The sequence below is a fragment of the Colius striatus genome, chromosome 22 (genome assembly GCF_028858725.1).
Source record: "Colius striatus isolate bColStr4 chromosome 22, bColStr4.1.hap1, whole genome shotgun sequence".
Classification (NCBI taxonomy): Eukaryota; Metazoa; Chordata; class Aves; order Coliiformes; family Coliidae; genus Colius; species Colius striatus.
The window spans coordinates 5,475,542-5,499,755 of record NC_084780.1 but is presented as its reverse complement, the minus strand read 5'-3'; the positions used below and the strand labels follow the sequence as shown (position 1 = coordinate 5,499,755).

Sequence of the window (24,214 nt, the reverse complement as noted above, 5' to 3'; positions counted from 1 at the left end):
GTTCTTTTAAAAACCCAAAAAGATTGTTTCATTTTCAGGTTATTTCTTCACCTTTACTCTTTAACTTTGGGCCAAACTGGAAAAGAAAATGGTATTTCAAGTGGCATTTGCTGTATTGCAAAGATGCAAAAGGAACATTCTGGAAGAGTCCCAGGTCCCTCAGCCAAAACCATCTGCCAGATTCCACAGAGACTTTCCAAATCTCCTCTTCAGGTCCCCTGCAAATACTTAAGAGATATTTTTACCTTGGTCTAATGCTCTGAAACATGCCAGAAACTCCTGACAGCCCTGGCCCTTGAACACATGTGAATTGGGATGGGTAACTTCATCTGCTTTGACAGGGAAAGTCCATGTTGCTCTGCCTCCTCCTTGAGCTCCCCTCTCCTGCTGCACAACTTCTCTCATTAGGTCTAGCTCCAGTAGCCCAGGGTCACAGTAGCTTGGAGGACAGATGGTGTTTCACACTTTACAGTTCCTCCTCTTTCTGTGCCTTTATTTTAATACCACCTCAGGTTCCTCATCAAGTGAGGTGTCACGAAAGTCAGAGATCAGCTGGACTCAAGCATCAGCTGATCCATGGGGCTGAGGTGCAGCAGGAGCAACAGGAAGGGAAAAGAGCTGCAAACATGGGCAGGTTAATCGTGTGTGTCCCATGGACACTGAGGAGAAATGTGGCCTGAGCACACGCTTCAGGGAGCCATGGGGCACTGCAAACCCTGGCTGCTCAACTCACCTGAGCACTGAGTGTGTGAGTCCTGAGCCTGGGAGGAACAAGTGAGAGCAGGAGGGCAGGTGAGGGACTGAAGGAACAGCAAAGCAGTCACTGAAGACACCACGATGTCCAGATGGTCTCTGTCCCTCAGGACATTTCTGCATTGGCTCAGCTTCCCTCTAGAGACCAAATAGGGTGTCCCATGAGGGAGCAGAGGCTATGCTGTGCTTGGGTACAGCTGAGGCACCAGGACTGCTCCAGCTCAGACTGCTCACTCACTGTGTGGTCTTGGTAAAGTGATTTTCCCCTGCCAGTGCCTCTATTTACCCATCCATTCAGTGATGAGAATGAGCCTCTCAGGTGTGCTGGGACCTGTTAGTCATTAGTTTTTACTGAGAGCTACTCAGGAAGGTGTTGTGGATGCAATTAGCACTCAAGCTTGGAGGTTGCCCAGAGACCAAATCCTCCACTCTCAACCAGCTTTGAAGAGTCAGTGCCACCAAGGACTCCTGTCTGATGTCTCTCCATCGCTCTGTACTCTCCTCTATCACCTCCAGCCTCCATCTCCAGCAGAGAAACAGAGCAGAGAACAGGGAAGGCTGCACCATGAGTGGGCACAGACCCAGCCCAGGCACTCACCAGTCCTTTCCTCCAAAGAAAACCTCCAGTGTCAGACCTGGGCCTCACACAGGCAGGGAGCAGCCCACAGTTTACTGTGTCTCCTCTTTGTTTCATTCTTTCTTCTTCTTTTTCCCCCCCTCCTTCTTCTTTTCTTTCTCCCTTTTTTTGGCAGCAGGAAGATTGTTTAAAGTTGCTAATAAATTCCAGTTAATGAAGCCTGAAAAGCCAGAGCTGGGAGCCAAGAGAAACAAGAGCAATCAGTACAGAAGGAATAGAAAGAGGATCTTGAAAGCCAGCTTGGGAATAATAACATGTTGAAATGTGTTCGCCGGCAAGGGCTTTGTTACCGCACTTGGAATCCAAACACAAGCACTTGGTGCCAAGAAGAGAAACTGAAGCCAAAGGCAGGTGTTCATTGCCATTCACCTCTTGCTTCAGGGCACAGCGGCAAGATCAGACCCCTTCCCAGCCACTGGCTCTTTCACCTGCCTCTTCTCAGGGCCCCAGGGCAGAGGGACTCACCAGCACAGGGAGTGCCGTGCCTCTGCCCCCATGCAGGCACAGCAGGCTCAGGAGCCACACCATGGCCTCCCTTGCAGGCTGTTCCCTTTCCCAGGCACTTCTTGCAAGGGACTAGAAGCCAAGAAGCAGCAAAACTAAACAAAATGCAAGTGGCCCATGTGGACACAGCAGCCCCCTTCTCCTCCTCTGCACCAGCAAAGACACCCCCTACTCACTCCTCTTCCCATGCAAGGGCTGCTCTCAGAGCAGCAGCACTGCTGCAGCATGCCCCTGCCTGACATTGATGCACACATCAGCACCTACATCAGCTCCCAGACATCTGGGACATCCATCTTTGGGGGTATGGTCCAGCAGAGTCCCACCTCAAGGCAGTCTCATTCTCATAAAGGGCAGCACTTCAGCAATTCTGGCTTTGGGACGTGAGTCCTTCTGGAGTGAGTGGTCTGCTGTGTAAAAAGGTGCTGACATTGGTGGGCAATGCCTAAGTGTGCTGGCACCATGGTGAAAAGCCTTTCCTGGAGCAGTGCAGCAACATATCTGGAGTAGGGTTGTCCTAGGAGAGCAGCTTTGGTGGGTTTCCATGACACAGAAGGCTGCAGAGGTCTCTGGTAGATGCCTTGTAGGGCCAGGACCTTGCTTTGCCATGCTAAAATCACTCCTCCCTTGGTAGCCACCTCCTTGCCTGAGACAGCTCTACATTTCCAGCTGACTGTGAGGAAAGAGCTGCAAGTCCTTGGATGCCTGGACACATTGGTCCTCCCAGGGTGCTGCCCAGCCCTTGTGTCTGAGAAGGCAACAGGATGCAACTTGTTGTCAACAAAAGCTCTATCCCTGGTTCATCCAGGGCTTTCTGCCCTCCTGGTTTGCACTTGTCCTGGGGAGAAGACAGCTCAGGTCATCAGTTCAATGCATGGGCACAAGCACAGAGAGAGTTAAAGGATAATTCCTCTGATCAAGCCTTCCAAAGGTCATCCTTGTGCAGCCTGGCATGGTGCAGATGTTGGCTAAGGTGCAGGTGGGGACAGGACAGAAGGGTTTCTAAGGGGCTTTCCACCATGCACTTTGACAAATGAATCCAAGTTATTGCAAGGGCAACATTCAAAATGTTGTCAAAGTTTGGAGATTTCAGTTCTGTTTCTACTCCATTTAGGCTCAGGACAGTGTTCAGCCATGGGGAAAAATGAGGATAGCTGGCCCCAATTTTCCTGAGAACTGCATTCCAAATGACTAACTCTCCTCTGGGCTACCCCAAGTAGGGCACTCAGAGCAGAGTCAAGAGTGCTCTGAAGGTTTGGAGGGATCAAATGTCCACTGAACACCTTGATGGTTTATACTATCAGGGGATGGAGTGAAGGCATTTGGTGTCCTGCATTGGGTTCTTCATTAAGGAGTTGTGTCTCATTAAATCTTACTTGGCAAATGAAACCAAACGAGCTGCATATGAACATTTGTGTGGGTTGAAAACTGGCTTGAGGACCATAAACAAAAGAAGTGAATGCCATCAATCTATCGAGTTGGAACAGGCACTGGTTGGGATACGAGAGCAGAGCTGGCACCAGCACTGCGTGGTCTCCTCCTCAGGATGGAGGAGAGCAGCAAAGTCCATGTTAGAGACACTTCCAAGTGATACCAGATTAGGACCAGCTGCAGATTCCTGTGTGGGAAGGGAGAGTCCAAGCTTGGGTCTTTTCTCAAAACTACCATGTTTTCACTTGCAAGCCTTGGTTGGCTTTAATCCTGTTTTGCACCAGCACGAGAGCAAACTGGTGTGTAACACAGAGCCCCTGGTGCCCTGTGTGCCCAGGGGATGGCACAGCCTTGGCATGATGATTCTGTTTAAGCAGGAGTGGGGAGAGTTTATCTGGGCACAGTTTCTGCCTTGACATTGTTAGTGCTTGAGAAATGAACCAGAGCAGGAGATCAAAGCTGGAGGCTGACATGTGCTCAATAAAGATCTGGCAAGGGGAAAATTCCACTGGGATATGGACACACATGTTTGTCCTGTCCTGCCAATGGGCAATGTTCCTGCCTCCTAATGTGAATGATAAGAGCATCATCGTGTTGCCTGAGCACATGGCATGAGCAATCATGCCCAACAAACAGCCTTTGGGTGTGCCATGGAAGTTGCAGCATGACCAAGAAGCCCAAGATGCAGGAGGGGGTGGGAGCCTGTGGTAACTGAACAGCAGCAACCATGAGGTGGTAAACCATGAGTTTGTTCCAACTTGGAGTGTATTGGGAATGCAGATCAAAGCCTGGAGGAGCATTCCCAGAAATCACAGGAGTGGGGAAGGGAGGGTGAGGGGGGAGCAGAATCTAAACCCCACTGAACACGTGAGCTTTCCAAAGCAAGACAGCCCCCTCCAGCTCCCACCCTGCCCTGCCACCTGCCCCTTCTCTCCCTCTTCCATCCACCACTTTAAATCCAGAGCTTTTCTCTTCTCCCAGCCCTGTCTCACACACCATGAGACCAAGAGCATGACCAAGACATGCTCTTGTCTTGGTCTTGTCTCGGTTCCAGGACAGTGATGCATACAGCTGAACCAAACCTTCCTATCCCAAACAGAGACCTGAGCAGGCCTGGAGCAGAGCTTGTGTGCTACAGACCAGACATTCACCCCTGAAACAGCAGCTCCTCTTCCTCCCATGTGCTTAGGGCACAAGGGAATGCCACCTCTCAGTCCTTCTTGGTGGGGTTATTTTCTTCCACAGAAGGAGCAAATTAAGAGCTGTCTCAGGGGAAGTCACACTGGCAGCATCACTTCAAATGTCATTGTTGACTTTTAAATAGAAAGGAAGGGACCATTTCAGTGGATGTCCTGTGGGATCTGGCTTCTGGAGATACATTCTATGGGTGTCTGTCTGCCAGCCTGGGAGACTTCTGGGGAGTTTGATGAGAGAGACAGAAGGAACCAAGCACTAGGGAGATTGCCAAGTGACCACAGCCAGAGGAAAGGTGCCCCTGGGAAGCTTTTCTGTCTTGGCTCCCTCAGTCTCAGGTCTCTCATACGAAGTGGAAGAGCAGCTAACAATATGGAAGCATCTCTCCCCAGTGGCTACTCCTAACGACCTGCCCACTGCTAACACACCCTCAGAGACATGGGCCAGCCGTGCTCCCTTCTCTGGGACACAGCAGCGTGCAGCTCCTGGCCTGGAAAGTAGAGCAAAGTAAAGCCCACACCTCCAGACCCTGTGTGCATGTCCCACCATGTAGCAGTCTAGGAAAGCAAAACCTCAGCCTGTGTGCACAACACAGACACCTTCCACCTCACAGTCCCTGCATGCAGACAAGTGAGCAGAGCCCATCTTCTTGGACCCCAACAGCATTGGCAGTTGCTTTCAGAGGTGCATTGAGAAGTGATTGTGGTTAGTGCTTCCCTTTGTGCCTGCTTCTTGGCTCAGCATGCAGCTCTGCACCTTGGTGAGAGGAGCTGGGCTGCCCTTGCAACAGGAAGAGGTGAAGGGAGAAAGAGAAGAGCCACAGGCCAGAGGTGAGCCAGGGACACAGCACAGACTCACTGTGGCAGGGCCCAGGACAGAAGCAGCATCAATAGGGAGATGTAGCTGCCTTTCCTGGGGCTGCAGCAACCTCTGAGATGGTGCTCAGTGAAACCAGGGCATCTCCTGCAGAGTTGTTTTTCCCCTCATGTTCTGTTTTGCCCATGGTGCTGAGATGCCACAGGCTGGCTCAGCATGTTCCACCAACACACGGGGCTCCCTGCCACTCTGCTCCCAGGCAGGAGCCCCAGCCTGGGCTCCATCCAAGCTCCACACTCCTCCCCTGCTAATCCTGGAGGTCCCAGATCCATTTAGGGACCTGGCAAACACTCAAACACACCCAGGAAAGTTAACATAAAGGTGCAGAGCTGCCAGGAAACAAGTCAAGAGGCAAATTGAACCGTGAACACATGCAGCCTGGTGCCAGGGAAGGCACAGGGAAAGATGGAGACTCGGGGTGGTGAGGACAGCCAGCCCTGGGTAGGAGGGATGCTGGGTGCAGGAACAGCTCCCCTCCAGGGGAGCACCCCAGTCTCCTGGATAACACTCCCTCCCATGTGGAAATCAGCAATCAAAAGGAGCAATTACCCCAAATCACAGCCCCGAAGTGACAAATAGCCCAGCCTGCCAGGCGGCTCGCATGCTGCACACAGGCAGGTTCCAACCTGCTCACACACATTAAAGAGAGGACCCTGTGCTGTTTATGCTGTCAGAGGCCTAATTATGGGAGCAATTTTCTCTAGGATCCTGAGGGGAGAGACAGGAGGGAGAGTTTGGGCACCTGCACACGCCTGCCCTGCCACCGCTGAGCGGGGCTCCCGCAGCAGCTCACATCCTCTCCATGACCTCTGCAGAGTCCTGGCTGCAGAGCACTCTGCTTCCAGCCTGGATGCCACTGCTCATCCTCCACACCTGCCTCCTTCACAGAGCAAATGTCTCATAGGAAATGAGCTCTGTCAATGCTAAATGAACACCAGGGAGCTTGTCAGCATCTGTGCCCGACCTCTTGGGCCTGGGAGGGTGAAGATGAGCCTGGCTGCAAATGCTGCTCAATGTCTCTGTTCCACTCCAAGCAGACAAGATGTTGCTTACTTTATGACTATGGAAAAGCCCAACCTTGACCTCTGTTTGATCACTTGGGGATCAGAGAGCAAAGCCCAAACGCAGCAGTAATTTGGAGTCCTCAGGTTGTTAAAGCCATCTTCATCGTTTCCTGCTGATGGGCACTGGGACACAGGCTGTGTTTGTCCTGATGAGACAAAAGAGGAGAAGATTCTCCTTTGGTCAAGCCTAAACTGAAGTGCCTTGGACTTGACTTCTGACTACACCACAGGCTCCCACCACAGCCTCTCAGGACCATCGTCCTCATCAGTGAAAGTGATGGTAGCAGTGATGCAGTTTCAAAAGCCAAGTAGCTGTTGGTGCCTCAGCCTGCTCTGGGCTGTGCCAAGATGAGAGAATCATAGAATCACAGACTGGATTGGAAGGCACCTTTAGAGATCTAGTCCATCTCCCCTACTAGGTCCACCTAGCTCTGGTGATGATGCTGTACAATGGTGAATCCCACAGGTTTCCTTGGATCAATTCCTTCCTTCAGCAAGTTCTGAATGCTGTGCCCTGCTCTTTGCTTTGTGTCCCCCACCATCCCACTTTCCTTTGTGATGCTGCTCTTCACTTTGTCTTCCTCTCCCATCCCTTTCCATTCATCTTCATCAGCCTTCCCAGGCTGCCTTGTCCTTCATCTTCCCTCCCATGGTTTTCTCCAGATGTAACTCATCCAAGAATCACTTTGGACTCTTCTGTCCTGAAACTGGAAACCATGTTCAGATGAGTTGGCTGCACTGTGGCACTTACATGGTATCTCCAGGCCCTTCCCCTGTCTCCCCTCACACAGTAGCACCAAACACATGTGGAAGGAGCTGGGCTCTGATCACACAGGTCAAAGCAGGGCTGGGAAGGACGGAGGGAAAGCAAATCAAGTGGCATCAGGCTTTGATTGACAGGACAAATGAGGAGCTGCAGGGTGCAGAAACAGCCCACATGCAGGCAAAAGGGACAGATAAGGGGCCATGATCTAGGGACAGACCTCCAGGACCTCACATGAGCAGGAGTTCTGTTCTCTCCCTGGCAACAGGCACAGAGCAGTGTCTGTGGCTTGGTCAGAGCAGAGGTTGCCCTCACAAGCAGCCTCTGCTGCAATTTCTGTGCAGTGAGGTCCTCTGCAAGTAGCCAGGGAATGACTTGAGCCATGAGCTGCCAGTGGATGCTGAAAACACAGGGCTCGGGTCTGGCAGGAGTAGGAAGCTGTTACTTCATTTGCCTGCTCCCTGGGCTGTAAGAGAGGACAATGGGCAGAGTTTGCCCAAGCTCACACCCATGGCTCAGCTCACAGGTGCTGCAGCCTCCCCACAGGGACTGGGGCAGGATGCATGAATTGTTAAGCCTCTGCAGACAAGGGATTGTCATTACAAGGCTGATGACACATTACTGGCTCTTCTTTCCCTGCAGACGCCTCTCTGGAAACCAGATCTCCAGAATCCCAGGGGAAGCTTTCTCTGGCCTGTACAGCCTGAAGATTCTGTAAGTAACTCACTCACTCTCTGGGATCTGATCTAGGTGGGAGCTGCTTTACCAGGAGGGTGGACTAGATGATCTCTAAAGGCCCCTTCCAACCCCCACCACTCTATGATTCCATGATTGTCTCTGCAGAGCCAGCACGGCCCCTGGCTCTCCCAGCCCCTCAGCACTGGCCACACACAGGGACTGGCAGCCACCCAGAGAAGGATGCAAAGTTACAAGGGGATGTGGTGTCAGTTGCTAAGCCCATGCTGGCTAACACTGTCCTTGAGGAGTGGGAAGCTGTGGGACCACCCTCCCCCTCCTCTGCTTCCTCACTCCTGCTGCTGCACACCATGAGTGTGTCACCCCCAGGGCACAGTCCTCCAGCCTCTGAGAAAACAGAATCTGCACAATTAGCATAAAACTCACCCAATGCCCCAGTGTGGTGTCCCCTAGATGTGGTATCCAGACCCCAAACTGATCCCCATCTGCTCTGCTGTAGAGTCTCAGGGCTGGAGCAACCCTAAGGTCTGCACTCTGGCAGGCTTCATGGAAAGCTCCTGCACTCTACCCAGCTCAGCTGCCTCCTTACAACCAGCCTGTCCTTGCTGCAAAGTCCTGTATGGCCCAGGAGGCTCCTGCAATGCTCTGGAGTGACTTGTGAGATCCTTGGACAGTCACCCCCAGCCTGAGCCCAGCCTGCCCACGGGGACACGTGCAGCTGGATCCAGCATTGCAGCCATCAGCCTGGGAGCTGACAGCCCTGGTGAATGAAAGCCTCTTCATCACTGTGGACAGGCCACTCACCTCTGTGTGTTTGCTGGGGAAGGTCTCAGTGACAGAGCTTCCCAGCAAGTTCCTCCAGGGAGCGTTTCCTCTGTGTGTCTCTGCTCCTGCAGTCTCACCCCTTTCTGCATCAGTGTGACAGGCTCTGTGCAGGGTCCAGAGGTGGGAGTCCTTTTCTCCCTTTCAGGATCCATCTTAAAAAAAGAACCCCTCTCCTGCAATAAACATTTCATCCCCAAGGGGATGTTTTGAACTCCACCACAATGTGAAATTGTTGTAGCTGGTCCAGTTTATACAGAGCGAGCAGGTACAAACCTGCTCCCAGGATTAGAGACTATGGGGCTGTTTACTACGTCTTCTGAAGATGTAAAGTATGAATCCTGCCCTAAATCTCAGGGCTTAGAGATTTATCCATCCTCTGCATTAGGCAACAAATCAAAGGAACTGAGGCAAAACCGCAGCTCTCCCACCCAATTTCAACAAGAGGAACTTTCTGCTCCGGGAACGCCGGAGCTCTTAAAGCCGCTTTTGATCAATTGCTGTCGGTGCCAGGCCCAGGGAAGTGCTGATGTACAGCAGGAGAGATGCCTCCCCTGCCCATGGCACAGCCCATTGCCCCACATAGGCACCCCCACACCGAGGGAGAGGCTTGTGTCCAGCTGGGAAATGGCTGCATGGAGAAGATTGAAGCTGGTGCCCTCATGCCCTGCCCTCAGCAGGCTGTGCCCAGTGCCAAGCCCTCTGGCTGCAAACCTGCCTTCAGTCCACACCAACCCCCTGATCTTTCCCATCAAGGTATGCAGAGGACTAGCCCAGCTCTATGGCCAGGGAAGGAAGGGCTCACAGTGACTGGCCCATCCAGGCCCTGCCACAGGTCTTTTATTTGAAGGAGTTCCTGCTCCCTAAAAGCAGAGGCTCTGTCAGCATCACTGGGAGCATTTCACCTCCCTGGCTCGTTTGCAGGGGTCTGTTGGGCTGCCCTGTGCTCTGGCTGTAGGAGATGCTCTGATTCCTGTCTGCAGTGACACCATGGGCTCCATGGGCAGATGCAGCTGCGGGTCCCTGCACCCTCCAGGAGCAGCAGTACAGGTCCCTGCACCCTCCAGGAGCAGCAATCATTCTCCTCATCTATTCCTCTGTCACTATGAGAGGGAGGCCAGCAGTGAGGGACATGGAAAAGATAGGCTAGTCCATGGGAATTTGCCAGGACAGACCTCAGGAGCATCCAGCTTAATCACATTGGAAGGGCTCTTGGCAAAGACTGTCACTGATTTCCTCGCATGAGAAAAGACTGAGGAAATCACAAGGTGCTGCAAAGGCAGGTGAAGTCCACCACATGTTTCCTTCAGGTTGTGATTCAGCTTCTTCAGGTCCCTGCACCAGTGACCTGCTTGGGGCTGGTGACCCTGCAGCATCTTGGCAACACCTGATCTATCTCCCCAAGAACTAGGGGAAACAAGTGTCCTGCCTGGCACTGTCTTGCTAAAAAGCCATGGGCCACTCCAGCTCTCCTCTGTGCTCCTCAGGGCAGGGGTGTGAGGGCAAGGGTGCCTTCCACAGCAGCACCACAACCTCCTGCAGCCAAGGTGTGCTGGAGGGTCAGAACACTGGGTCCTGCAGCCCGATGAGGCAGTAAAACAAATTGCTTTGTTTGAGAGCAGTGAGAGGGAGCATAAAGAAGAAGGAGTCAACTGAGCTTACTTAACCTGAAGGGAAGGTGAATGAAGATGGACAAGCAGCTGCTGCAATAAGAAATGCATGTTCTCCATATCTGAAGACAGGACTAGCAGGTTTTGGAGCAAATAGAACCAGGGATGTTCAGGACAGATTACAGATGTGGCTGCTGTGCCACACGCTGGCTGAGGTCTGACAGGGGCCAGGGATGGCTGGAGTTGGGAATGGAAACATGACCAGCTGAAGCCTGTAGGTATTCAAGAGCTGACACATGACAGGATCACACATGTTACTTCTGGTGACAGTGATGTCCCCTGAGGAGCCAGCAATGGTAATGATTTTAATGTGTGCCAGGGCCTCAGAGCTCACTGCAGTCATGTGCATGTCCACAAGCAAACTCTCACATGTGTCTTGGGCTGTCAAAGGGCCTGGTGCTTTCCCAGTTGTTCCAGAGAATTAGTTTCTGTTTTAAAAAGGATGGGAAACACCCTGGGAATTCCTCCACAAACCTGCCTGTGCAGATGGTCCTCTCCCTGCCCTCGGAGTGAATCCCAGAGCTACTGGAAGCAGGACCAGATTCTTGGCTCTGCCTCCTCCGGCTGCTTCACTGCTTAAAAACCACCTGGAAAGTGGCCATGAAGATAGGCCTGTGCAGAAACCATGCAGGGGTACACCCAGAGAAGCAGGTGTGTGGAGACTTGGAAAAGAGCAAGAGAAGAGCCAGGCTGCCCCACTACCAACAGAACAGTGACACGTGCTGAGGTCTTCACACACTGAGCTGTGCATCAGCCCCCAGGCAAAGGCAAGGCGAGATGTGGCCTCCTCAGCCCCTCTCAGATGAGTGCAGCCTGACAGGGATGGATGCTCAGCAGCAGCAGCTGGTGCTCTGAGGTCCTCTCAGCTGATGGGTTCATCCCTTTGCAAAGAGGCTTTGTAAGGGCACCTCTTGCAGGGGCTCTGCTCTGCAGCATGGCCAGCCCATGCCCTCCCACAGCTCCTGATGCTGCTGAGTCCATTCTTCAGTGCCAGGATCATTAGAAACCACCTCCACAGGCTGGTTTGTCGACTCTGCCCAGGTCCTTCCCTTGCAAAATGAACTCCTCAGTCCATGTTCTCCCAGCCTTGGAACGTTCCAGGGTGGCAGAATATACTGCTTAATTGGAGTCTCTGGAAAGCTGGGAATTCCCTCATGCTTGCAGACCTCCAAGGTGCCCCTCAACTCCAAGTGCCCTGGCTGGAGCCAGGAAGCATCCATCCCTGCTGGCCATGTGGCTGAGTTTGTGCTGCCATGGCTTCTCACCACATCCCACCCCCTTGCACGTGTATCCCTCAGCAAATGCTCTGTCAGGACTGCCAGGCCTCTTACTTTTCCTGGCTGAACATGCTGCAGCAGCACTTACTAGCCAAGAAGGAATCCCACACCAAACTCCACAGGGAAGAACTCCAAGTACAACCACAATCTGAGTCTGCCTCACCCCAAAATGTGGAGGGCAAAATGCCTGGGTGCATCCTCTTGGCTGTGGCCCCTGCAGCCACAGCAGCCAGCTGGGGTGGGTCACCCCAATGCTCCACTCCCCAACAAGCCTCAACCAGCCTGTGGGAACGTGCAGCCTCGTCCTGCCCATGGCCTCCCTGCACAAACAGTGGCCCAAGCACTGCCCAGCACCTGCCTGTACACGTGTGGGACCCAGTGCTGCCCACAGCCTCCCCACAGCCTGTGCCAGTGCAGCCCATGGCAGGTCTCCAGCAAAAGGCAGGCTGCAGGGAGCCCAACAAGAGTGGCCTGTCCAGAGGGACCCCACTCAATAATTGAAACATGGAATCATAGACTCAGAGAATCAGAGTCATTTGGGTTGGAAAAGCCCCTGAAGCTGCTGCAGTCCCAGCCCTGGCCTCACCCTGCCCAGCCCAGCACTGACCCACAGCCCTCAGCACCTCAGCTCCACGCCTTTGGGATCCCTCCAGGGCTGGGCACTCCCCCAGCTCCCTGGGCAGCCTGGCACAGGGGCTCACACCCCTCTCAGGGAAACAGTTCTGCCTCAGCTCCAGCCTCAACCTCCCCTGGGCCAACTGCAGCCCATTGCCTCTTGTCCTGTCATTCATGGCTGGGGAGCAGAGCCCGACCCCCAGCTCCCTGCAGGCTGTCAGGGAGTGTCAGAGAGTGCTGCTGGCTGCCCTCAGCCTCCTCTTCTCCAGGCTCAACACCCCCATTCCCTCAGCCCCTCCCCTTGTGCTCCAGCCCCTTCCCCAGCTCTGTGCCCGGCTCTGGCCACGCTGCAGCCCCTCAGTGTCCCTGTGGCAGTGAGTGAGGGGCCCAGCACTGACACAGCCCTGGAGCTGCAGCCTCCCCAGGGCCCAGCACAGGGGACAATCCCTGCCCTGCTCCTGCTGCCACCCCACTGCTGATCCCAGCCAGGGTGCCCTTTGCTTCTTGCCCCCCTGGGCACGCTGCTGGCTCAAGTTCAGCCACTGTCAACCAACCTCCCCCAGGTCCTTTCCCACCAGACAGCTTTCCAGCCCCTCTGCCCCAGCCTGTGGTGTTGCATGGGGTTGTTTTGACCCACTGCTCTGGCCACCCTCGCTGGTCCCTCCTTCTCTTTCCCCCCTGAGCCGCAATCGCAGCATCTCATGTGGTTGAAGACAGGCACTGACTAGCCTGGCTTGTGAACACACATCAAAAAACATCACCAAAAAAGCCATATTGCCCCAGGATGGCAGGTTTGCAGGTGTCTTGGGACACTTCAGGAATCCCCAGACAGGCCCTGCCTCTCTGACAGCCCGGAGCCTGTGCAGAACAGAAATGGCTTTGAGACAAAGGGAATGGTGTGGCACATCCAAGAGACGCTCCCATAGGGAGGGAAGGGGAAGGTGCAGAGGTTGGAATGTCTTTAATCCCCATGCATGGGCTCCAGGCACACTTACCTCAAGCAACAACAGCCCTTTGACTGTTCTGGCTGAGTCACTTCAGCCTCCTAAGATGGGGACATTTTATCATGCACAGACCTGTAGCTCTGAGGGCTGTGAGTCTGCTGAGACTGTCTTGGGAAAGGATCCTGGTATGATGGGACCTGATCCCAGCATTTTTCTGGTCATTCAGGTATGGTCTCTGCCAACAGAGTCCTCCCTCTTCTGAAAATAACAACGTGACCTCTCAAGAGTTGTGATTTATGCTGGTTCCAGCCAGACTGCTGTGGTTGTGTGTCCATGTCTACCTGTGTCTGCAGACTCCAAAATGGTCACCTGAACAGTGCCAACCCCAGGTGACAGTGCACTAACCAGGTCATATAAATCATCCAGTGACCCCTTTAATGCAGAACATATTGGCCATCACTGGAGCTGGCCTGGAGCTCAGGATGCTGGGGCTGTGAGTGTTCTCCTCTGTGAGCTACAGCATTGTCCTCTTCCATCTTATATAAGACCAGCATCCCAAAATGCCATCACTTAAAGAGGGACCCTGTGACTCTGTCCACAGCTGCCATTCTGTCCTCTGAACCCTTATGTAGAGGCACCTGGGCAGCCTGGTTCAGAGCAGCCTCAGGAACCAGATGTCACAGCAAGATGTGCTCCTGCTGATGTGCAGGGACCTCCTTGACATCATCCTCCATGTTATTTTAACTCTTGCCAAAATTGTGCCAGTTGTACTGTTGAAAGGATCTTTTATGAAGACAAAAAAGCCCCTAAATAACATGCAAGAAAGGTTTAACATGTAAGAAATGTCTGCAGTGACCGGGGGCCTGATGGGGTCTGTTCTTAATACCAGGCTGTGCAAAAAGCCATTGTGGGACATCCAGTAGTAGACACAACATGTCTTTTCTAGTCCAAACCTGACCTCCCAGTGAGCAGAGCTGGGACTTTTCTAAGCTTGGGGCTGAATGAAGAAGTTCTTGTTTAATATCAGGGTGGCCCTGTCCCTAGAAAATTACCTAACCCCACTTGGAACTATTTTTTGGCCTCTCTGTATTATGCTCTGATGATGAGTTATTGGAGTCATTACATGCCATGTGTAGCAGCATTGCTTCTTGTCCCAGTCCCAGCATCCAAAAGCTTCTCTAGCTGCCTCTGCTGTTGTGTAAAACAGTACTGTCCAGCACTCCAGTGGTTTCAGAGATCTCTGAAGCATCTTCCTTAAAAACCATTTCTCTGTGCCAAAATGGCTTTGTTTTGGAATCAGACCATGCTGATGGTGGTCTGGAAAGTCTCAGCTGTGTTGTTGGTTGGAGAAGAGCCTTGTAGTAGATGGGAGGCAGCATGATCCAGCTGTAATATGACAATGGGTTTTGCTTTAATATTGACTCCAGATACTTCCACTGATTAGCTCTGAACACTGAACTCAGCATTCACAGAGCCACTGAGATCCAATGGCTATTGCATCAAAACCCCAACAGCCCCAGGCAGTTTTGGCAAGGCTGCAAGCTCATGCCCAGCTGTACTTGTGTAGCCACTTATCCCTGTCCACCCACAAAGCCTTTCTCTTGGTTGCCCTGCAGCACCCTGCATTTTCTAGCTGCTCTCTCACACTGGCTGAGCTCTGCACCCTTGACCTTATGTGCAAGGTGCCTTGTGCAGCCCTGTGTTGTCAGCAGAGGTAACAGCCTTTCCCCCCCAGCTGTCACCTGGGTCCTTAGCAATAATGCTGAGTGTCATCTCCAGGAGAGATGCTGTAGACCCTTAAACCCATTCATTTGAAAGAGAATGGTTATTGAGCATGGTCTCTCTGCTGCCTTGTTGTACCATGTCCAATGTGCCTTCTCCCCTGCATTGCATGTCAGCATTTAACATCCCTAAAGCTGAAGTCATGGTAAATGATGTCTATGCTTTTCTCTCCATTGTCATGGTCTTTTATCCTGGATATGAGAAAACCTCTATTGCTTTAGCACAACTCATTTTTCACAAGCCACTACTGACAGTTGCCTGTTTCTCTGCTTTTCTTCCAAATCCATACAAAGAATTCAATGCTAAATCCCCATTTTCTTCCAGAAATGAAAGCTGTGTGGCCTACAGCTTCTCCTTCTAAAAGACTGTCTCTACAACTGTCTTATTCTAACTTTCCTCTCACGACAGAGCTCTGAATCCTCTGCAGTCCCAGCAACAGGGAAGTTCCTTGCTTGCATCAGTACTCTTTAGGCTACTCCTCACTCCTAAGGCCATGCTCTCTCCCTTTGGCACTGGTAGTAATTACAGCAGCCCCCTAAGCACTGTTTCCCTTTTCCTGTCATCTCTAACCACTCCTTGAAGGTTTTGGAAACATAAACCTCAGATATGTAAAGCATCCCTTTCTTTAGGCACTTTCTCCAGCCCAGCTCCCATGCTGGGATGTCTCTCTCCCCCACAGAAACATGTGCCTATCGTCCTCATTCTGGAAGGAACAAGTAGGTTCAGGGCAGAGGCTGGTTCAGAGTCAAGAGCTTCACCTTTCCAGAGATGCAGAGATAATAAAACCATTAAACTCACACCTATGGTGCTCCAGAAGCTCAGTGAGAGAAGACAACACCCAAGAGGTCCAATTCTGACCCTACTTGAATCCTGCAGGCTGGCAGCCTGCAAGCTGAGCTCTGAGTGCCCTTCACTGTGCTTTCCAACCCCTTTGTGTTTCCCACAGAAGTCCAGGGCAGCTTCAGTAACAAGCAGCAATAGCCTCCATTTTGTGTCAGGCTCTTTATTTTCCCTAAAGTTTTCTTTTTGTCTAATTATAGGATGTTGCAGAACAATCAGCTGAGTCGCATCCCTGCAGAGGCACTGAGAGATCTTCCAAACCTCCAGTCTCTGTAAGTCATTAAAAATCAATGCCTTGAGCTGCACAGTCCCTTGAGGCCCCCAAGCTTCCCAGCATTTGAGTCATTAGTTCCTTTGTCAAGGATGTTCTGTCCCTTCTTCCTTTTCTTTTCCAATTAAAGCAAAGATTGCTGTCACTTAGTGTAGAAGGGAGGGGAGGGTGGCAGTTTTCAAGGAAGGAACAGTGTCTTGGTAAAGGATGTTGAAATTACAGCTCCCTGTGTGTGCATCGTGATGAAAAGGCCACCAGCACCAACACACACTTCAAGGAACACTGGAAAAGATCCACCCAGGAGGGGCTGTGGCCTCCTCTGTGGACCACAGCAGGGAAGGGACCTGCCAGGGAGCACAGAGGACACTCTGGTCTGTCAACGTGCAAGCTGGGCTGTTTTACCCAGAAAGAGTCACTTCTAGTGCTTCAGCCATGAGAAGCTGAGGCTGAGATTGTGATCTTGCTTTAAAGGAACTACATCCACAGTGGGTTTGTGCTACTGCAGGCACTAAAAGAATCACATGTCACCAAAATGCTGCTTTTCCTGAGTATGGACATGCTGGCACACTGGTAGTGCCACCGAATTTACACCTACCAAAGCTTGGGAGAGCATCCTGAAGTGGGCTGAACCACTGCAAAACTCATCTTAACCCTAATCTTTCACTTCAGTCCTAGTCTTACTGTGTCTTTTTATCACAGAATTGTCTCAGAGTGGTTGCTGGGGGTCTCCAGGCCAGTCAGGAGTGGCACAGTGTGCACAGTCACTATGTCTTAAGGCAGACACAGAGCTAAGATGCTCTGTCAGGTTTTCAGTGGTGCTGCCACGACTCTCCAAATGCAGTTGCTAACCTCAGGCCAAGAGCCTTCAGGACAGGTCTGCATTAGGTACTTTTTTTTCCCCTCTTTTTCAAATATCTGAGTCATTTTCCACAAGTTTATGAGACACTTGTGGAAAATGAGCCAGCCTGGAACACCCATAGGTCACCCCCAGCATGGGTTCCAGGCATTACTGCTCAGCCTACCTGAGATCCAACGTACTTGTGCTGCCCAGAGAGTGCTTTTTTTCCACTCAGGAGGTGGCTTTTATGGCACATGATGGCAGTTCATGAGTTACCTGACTTGTATGGCACTTCCTAGAGTATTAATGATCTGCTTTGCAAGTTGGCAACACACATTAAGCAAGGCAAGGCAGCTGAAAAGGGGTTGAAAATGGGAGCCAAGGGGAGTGGGGTGGAACAGGCAGCTGCAGTAGACAGAAAGGGATTGTGTGCTGGTTATTTTCTTGCTCTTTCAGGTATTTGCAGTTGATGGTCACGTTGGTCATTCTGGGATTCAGGCAGGATTTGAAGGGAAAGTGTGTCACTTATGGACAGGCTGACACAGGAGAGGGAAAACTGGCTTCTCAACACACAAGCCTTTTCTCAGGTTCACAACAGAAGCAGCCAACATAAGTGGAAGCTGAGGACAATTGTTTTGGGTGGAGGTGAGCTGGGAAAGTCACGGTGCTGCCCTGCAGATGGTCTCCAAGAGGATGTTCCCATTGACCTGTGTGATCCCCCTGTGCCTTATCTAACCAAAGATGATGCAGTCTTGAGTTTTGGCAAGTAGTATTTCAAACACCCTGAGAGGGTTTCCTCCTCTCACACAGTGCTGGGGAGACTGGCAAACCAGGTGGAGGTTTCCAGTCACTCAGCTCTGTGCCAAGAGCATCCATAGGTCTGGGACACCCCTGCCCCGGCACTCCCTGTGCTGACCTAAAGCTTGGCTGCTCCAGACTGGATTACTGTGTATCACTGAGGGACTTTGTGTGGTCTTGGCCACTCCAGCTCTGGAACCCTCACTGTGGGGGTTCAGCATTTCCTGACCAGAGATGCTCATGATTCACTCTGGATCCCAGGCAGCCTGAGGAGGCAAATGGCAGATCCACCCAAATACCCCCATCCACACCAGACACGCCTGGCCTTACAAACACTCCCCTTCACAGGTCCTCTGAGGCTGCAGCCATGCCCCTGGGGCCAGAATCAGACCTGCCCTGCTCCCTGTCAGCTACAGGATGTGGAGGCATCGCTGCCTGGAGCCTGAGCTGTCAGGAGGAGACCTTGGCGGGGATCACTCCATGAATACCAAGAGGAATTTGGCTTTCAAAAGAAGAGAATACAAAGCTCTGGAGACTGAGCCTCCTACCAAGTGTGAGGGAGCTGCTTCCCAGAAGGATTGCTGTACCTGGGAAGCACGTTGGGAAGCCCACTGGGGAGGATTAGAGAGAACACGCAGAGCTGATGGCAACGCTCTGAGCCCTGCGAGGGCTGCCAAGGCTTTGTGCAACGCTCAGTTGTGATCCCCTGGCAGAGGATCTGCTTGCCAGTGGTTTAGAGGTGCAGTAACAACATACTATGTGTATTCTGGAAGAGTCGTGTGTCAGTCTAATTAACAACTCTGTGGTTTGTGAGCACTTATCTAAAGCAGATGGGCACTATGTCTGTTCCTGTGCCAGGCAGAAGGAGTCCAAGGCATTTCAAAGCAAGCAGGTGCTATAAATTGTAATTACCAGGCTTGCAAAGGTAGAGAAAGCAAAGGGAAAAGAAGCCTGATGGATTAAGAGATCAAGATAAACTCTTGGGTTTTCTTTTTCAGATGCTTTTGGAGAGGGATGGGAATGGCTGACTCCTTCTGGAGTTTCTTGCAGATTAGCACACTCAGCGTGTGTCTGGCTCGTCTGGATGGCTGTTGCCTACGGGAGTTTGGAGGAGGAAGGGGGCATTAGTGCCAGCCAGAAGACTGTCAGAGTTTTACCAGTGTGGGTGGCTATATGGTGGCCTCAGGGCACTGCTCACAGCTTCTCTCACCTGGCTCTGAGGCCAGGGGCTCCAGGAGGATAAGATTTCTCAGTGGCCCAGTGCAGCCTTCCCAAAGTTACTGCTGGAGCTCAGGTCCACAGCATTGGTTGGTGTTTTCAGTGTGGTGATCTGTTTCTAGCCTATGGCCACGAGTCCCAGAGCTGTGCATTTCCTTGGGGTTCCCTCCTCCAGACTGGGGAGCAACTGCACTAATTGCTGGGATTTTGAGAGACTTTGGGCACTCCTGGGCCAGCAGCAGGTTTTCTGACAGCAGCATTGACACAAAGTTCCAGAGCCACGTTTCTCCCTGATGGATAAAGGCACTTGGAGTTTTCTCATCTCCCTGTCAAGATGCACCATGATGCAAACATGGTCCTGTGGGCATTTCATTAGCCTTAAATCCCAAGAGGAGTGACCCTCTTGCTCTTGGGATGGCATGCTTGCCAAAGCAAAGGACCCAGGAAGAAAAACTCTGTCACTGTGCTTCCATCTGTCTTCTGGCTCTTGGCAACTCCTGTGTGAAGCATGTCAGGCCAAAGAACTTCCCTCTGTGTCAGCACATCACCTAGAGCAAACTATTCCCTGCTGCCTGGTGGCAAATGCACCCAGTACACAGCCAGCCATCCCCAGTGCAGCCACACACAGCTGGTGGGCAACAGCCCAACAGGTCTCATTCCCTGGGATCCTGCCCTTGCTCTCATTTTAGTTTTCCTTTCTCCCTCACAGTCCTTGTTCTCTGAAACGATTGCAGGATTCATTTGCCACTCTGGAACAAATCTGTTGTTCCCAGCCAAAGTCAGACAGTGTCCCCAAGGGAGACTCCAGTGCCATCATCCCTGCTCCTGCTAACATCACCTCCCTATGGCAAATGCCTGTGTGACAGCAGGGTCTGTCCTCTTTGTCATTGCCTTTATAAACTGATGGGATGTAGCTTGGAGGACAAGCAGTGTCATACACATTCTTCTTGAAAACATAGCACTTGTGTTCTCTACAAACCATTTCCCATCCCACTCTGGTTTCACTGCAGCTTTACTCGACTCCCAACCCCGCAGCTCTAAACCAGCCTGACACGTAGACTCCCTTACACACAGGTCCATCTTACCTCTAAAACACCCAGTTCCTCCAGCTCATTGGTTTGCCACTTCTCTGCTATCTCTAGCAGGAACCTTTTGGAGTCTTATGGAAATGTAACAGAGACTCCTTCATCCCCTGTCCCTCAAGGCAGGTCGTTCTTATTATACACATGGCCGGAAATTAAGATGCAAAGAAGGACTCAGAGCAATTTGAGAACATGTGGACTTTGATGTAGACAAAGGAGGAAAGCTCTGCCCACCTGATCAGTCCCACAAGCTTATAAATTCTTATGACAGAAGGAAGGAGAAAATAATTACTTTGGAATCAGCATGACCTGGAGAGCTCAGTCAGTTCATTCCTTGTTTCACTTCTTTGATCTGCTTGAGGTTTGACAGTTTGCTGTTAGCAGCAATATTCTCCTCTATAAATCACCTGCAATTCAGTACAGTTTAAGGTGCTTCCCATTGGGTGTTTAGAGGACAAAAACTAGGGAAAAAAAGTACAAATCTATAAAGTCAACATAACACAGCAGTGACTTACAACCTACTGACATGGAAGTTGTCTTGTGGCAAGACCATCTCAGCCTTGGAACATGATTTATTGGCCATACCATCCTTCTGGAGCACAATGAAAGAGAGGTGAGGGAAGAGCAGTGAGGTAGTTCCTAACAGTGAATCTGAAGATTGAAACAAAGCAACCACAGGGACTTTCTTGGTGATTGCTGCTGCTGAGAGCACAGGACCTTGAGTTTCACCTGTCATAGATCACTTTGCAGCAAAAAGCATGCCTGTGTCAGGAAAGAGAGCCCAGAACAAGTGTCACAGTGCCTCCTTCACTGCCTCCCCCCTTGCAGCCCTCGAGGAACAGCAGTGAGAGAAGCCAAGCTGCTATTTGGTATTACAGCAGAATAGCCTGGGCCAGACTGGTAGTTGGGAAGTCAAGTGGCTGGGACCAGAGAACTGATGTCTTCGTGTCTCTGCTATGACTGGAGTGCTAGATCCTTCTGTCAGGAGGCAGATGCTAAGATATCACTGAGAAGGAAATCAAATCCTCCTGAGTCACCCCCCATGGCCTTGCCACACAACCTTCCCCCCCTTCAGGTCAGACCAGGTGGATTTGTCTCTCCTGACCATGGTATCGAGATGTTACTCATCCCACATAGTCAGAGGTGGGAAAAGGCATCTCCAGAAGGTGAATCATCCCTGTTATCTCAGAGCCCTGTCTGGGGGATGAATCACTCTCTGGAGGACTATGGATCTCTCTTCTGGCTATGGAAAGACTCTATAATTGGTTTCAAGTCCTGTGTGAGTAAGGCTGGGTGAGATATAGTTTCCTACCTCTAGAGGAAAAAAAAAATGCCCCTCTCCCCACTTTTATCTGGCAAAACCAGATCACCAAGGCAGCACACACTGTGAGAGCATGGGTACCAAAGCAGAGCTGAGCATCTCTCCCTCCTCACAGCCCCATGCACGTGACCCAGCACACACGTGTAGTCCTCAAAGAAACCCATCAGAGGAGACTGTCTTGCCCAAAATACAAGTGCAAGGAGCAGCTCACTCATTAGCCTGAGAGGAATTTCTCTGCACTCCAGAGCTGGAAGGATTTGAATCTGTTCTGAGGCAAGTCAGAGATGAGAATGGCTTCTGACATGGGTACTGGGTACATCACAGACAAGCTTTTCTCCTGTCAGTGGGAGGAACTCTGCTTGTCAGATTAGAGCCTTTCCCACTTAGGAGTAAAAAAGCATGAAATGCAATGTGGTTATCCCACTACAATGACCTCAATAGCTGCTTTTGAGAGGAAGATTTAGAGACCACACACAAGCTGTGTAACAGATCATCCTCAAGGAGCAGTCCTCTTTAGCAATGCCCCAATAAATCCCTGCCTTCATTTGTCCTTCATCCATTACTCTCTGCCTTTAAGCAATAAGTTATTGGGAGGTTTATGTAAAGGAAATGTCCATATGGCTCAGGCTTGTGAGTGTTTATGCTGTGAAGGATCCTTGGATTCATAATCCAGGGGTTACTGTGTTATTTATCAGACCAACAGCTAGAAGTTTAGCAAACTTCAGTCAGTCACTTCATTGTGTGTACAGAAAGAGAGATGTCTGCATAAATGGCTGTCTCCTCCCAGCACTGGTGTCAGCAGACACAGAAACCCTGACTGCATCAGAAGCTTCACCTGTGTGCACAGTGTGTAAAACCCAGCAGTTTCATCTCTTCACAGCTCTTGAAATTCGTTACTGGGACATGGAGAGAGCTCCTCAGCTCCCAGTGACCTTGAGCTGAGCCATCATGTTCATGATTATGCCCCAAGTCAGCTCCTCTCTTAAGATTTCACTGTCTAATTTCCCCATTCTTTGTTGGCAACACCTGGAAGGATGATGCTGAGTGACACCCTTGCTGTGCCCCAGCACTTCTGGCACTCACAAGTGAAGAGGTCACAGCACAGGCTGGGTGGCTTGAGCTGTATTTCTCTGTAGCCATCTCCAAACTTTTCTATATTGACTGCTGGCAATCCAGTGCTGCAACCACGAGCTTCCTTTGGATAATCATGCAGGAGATCATTCACACCAAGCCAAAACTGGTGGCCACTTGCCTATCTATATTGTTCCTACCTTTCTCTACCCACCCTGCAATGACTGCAGTACCAAGCTTTCCATGAGCACTCTTAGAAGAGACTCTGACAAACACAGGAACATAAATGCACCTCCATACCCCTCTCACATGCACCAGCAGTTCCCATCCCAGGCTGCCATAGCTTTCAGGATGAGGCAGATGTTATCTTGACTGTCCTCCCAGTGCCTAGAACATTGTAGACATTAAAGAAATAGTAACCACAGCTCACATCTACAGTCCACACACACACACTCTGCTGTATGAGTCATATGGTAAGTTCCAATGTGTTTTCCATTGACCTTTATTATGGGGGCTGATGAACCTTAACTCGCTTGCTTACACACACCAGTACCCAGGGCAAGGCTCTATTTCCCCAGTGACAACTCAGCTCAGGGGATGGACAATAGGTCCCAGATGTTCCACAGAACAGATACAGCCTCAGAGTGGGGAAGATGGGTCCCAGATGTTACACACAGTAGATGTGTCAGTGCAAAAGGAAGATGGGCCCCAGATGTTACGTGCATTGAACGTGCAACCACTCCCCATGAGAGAGGGAGAAGCTTCAGGTAAACTGGAGATGGGAAGGCAAGCAAGAAAGGAACAAAATACTTCAGTTGGCATCCATTTATGCAGCATTTAGTCCCCATTGCAAGACACATTAGCCTGCTCTCATCTTTAACACTCTGCCTCTTTCATAACCCTGGGGACTTCGAGACGTTCCTTCCTCAGCAAGGCAGATGGGAGCATGGTCAATCTAATGAGACTCAGGGATGGAAAGTACAGAACTGTGTCACCTCAGGAGGTGAATCACCAATCATAAATCACAGGGATCACCAGCTGTATGGGTAAGATAAACACCAAGTTAATTTTTAGCCTAGTAATGTGCATAAACAAAATGTTAGTTGCAGCTCTGCAGCAGGAGCCAGCCTTGTGCACAACAGACCCCATCAGCATGTCCCTCTTCTCCAGCTAGCTTGTGTGCTTGACAAACACTGGGTTTCCCAGCAAATATGCAGGATCCCACACATGTTGGTGGGTTTTTGAGTAACTCTGCTTGGCCTCTGACTGCTTCCTATACCTGCTGCATTTCCCTGTGCCCAGGGAGAGGGTAGGTTGGGGTGCAGCTGCCCAACTGTCAGCACTTTCTATAGCTGCACAGAGATTTTGGCAATCCTTCTTGCACAGTTCGGACCTGAGGGGTTTTGGAGGTGTCTCCAGCTGGGGATAACAAAGCCCTTTTGTCTGTACCAAAGGTACTTTGTGTGGAGCGTAGGTATCACTCTGATTTCATTTCCTGAGCATCCCTCATGATGCTTCCCAGAGGTACATGTCCCATTAAATCAGGAGTGGAGACTCATTGGAGTCCAGACACAGCCCTGCAAACTTTTCCACCAGGTCTGGTTCCATAGCCAACTAGGAACATGTTTGTGTCTTGAACCTTCACTCACTGCGTGGGATGGCTTTCACATGAATTTTTAGCCTGGAAATGGAACTAGGGAGCTCTCCTGCTTCTTGCTTGAGGGCTGTGAGCTGTGGCAGAGGCACAGAG

At 51.2% G+C, this 24,214-nt stretch overlaps 1 protein-coding gene across 1 annotated transcript in view; it reads left to right on the top strand.

Annotated features, from left to right (window-relative positions):
- Positions 1–24,214, top strand: part of LGR6 (leucine rich repeat containing G protein-coupled receptor 6) — a 104,347-nt gene that overhangs the window by 36,978 nt on the left and 43,155 nt on the right. Inside the window, exons 3-4 of the mRNA XM_062013880.1 lie at positions 7,862–7,933; positions 16,066–16,137. Of these exons, the coding sequence (XP_061869864.1) occupies positions 7,862–7,933; positions 16,066–16,137 (144 nt within the window). The remainder of the gene's footprint in view (positions 1–7,861; positions 7,934–16,065; positions 16,138–24,214) is intronic.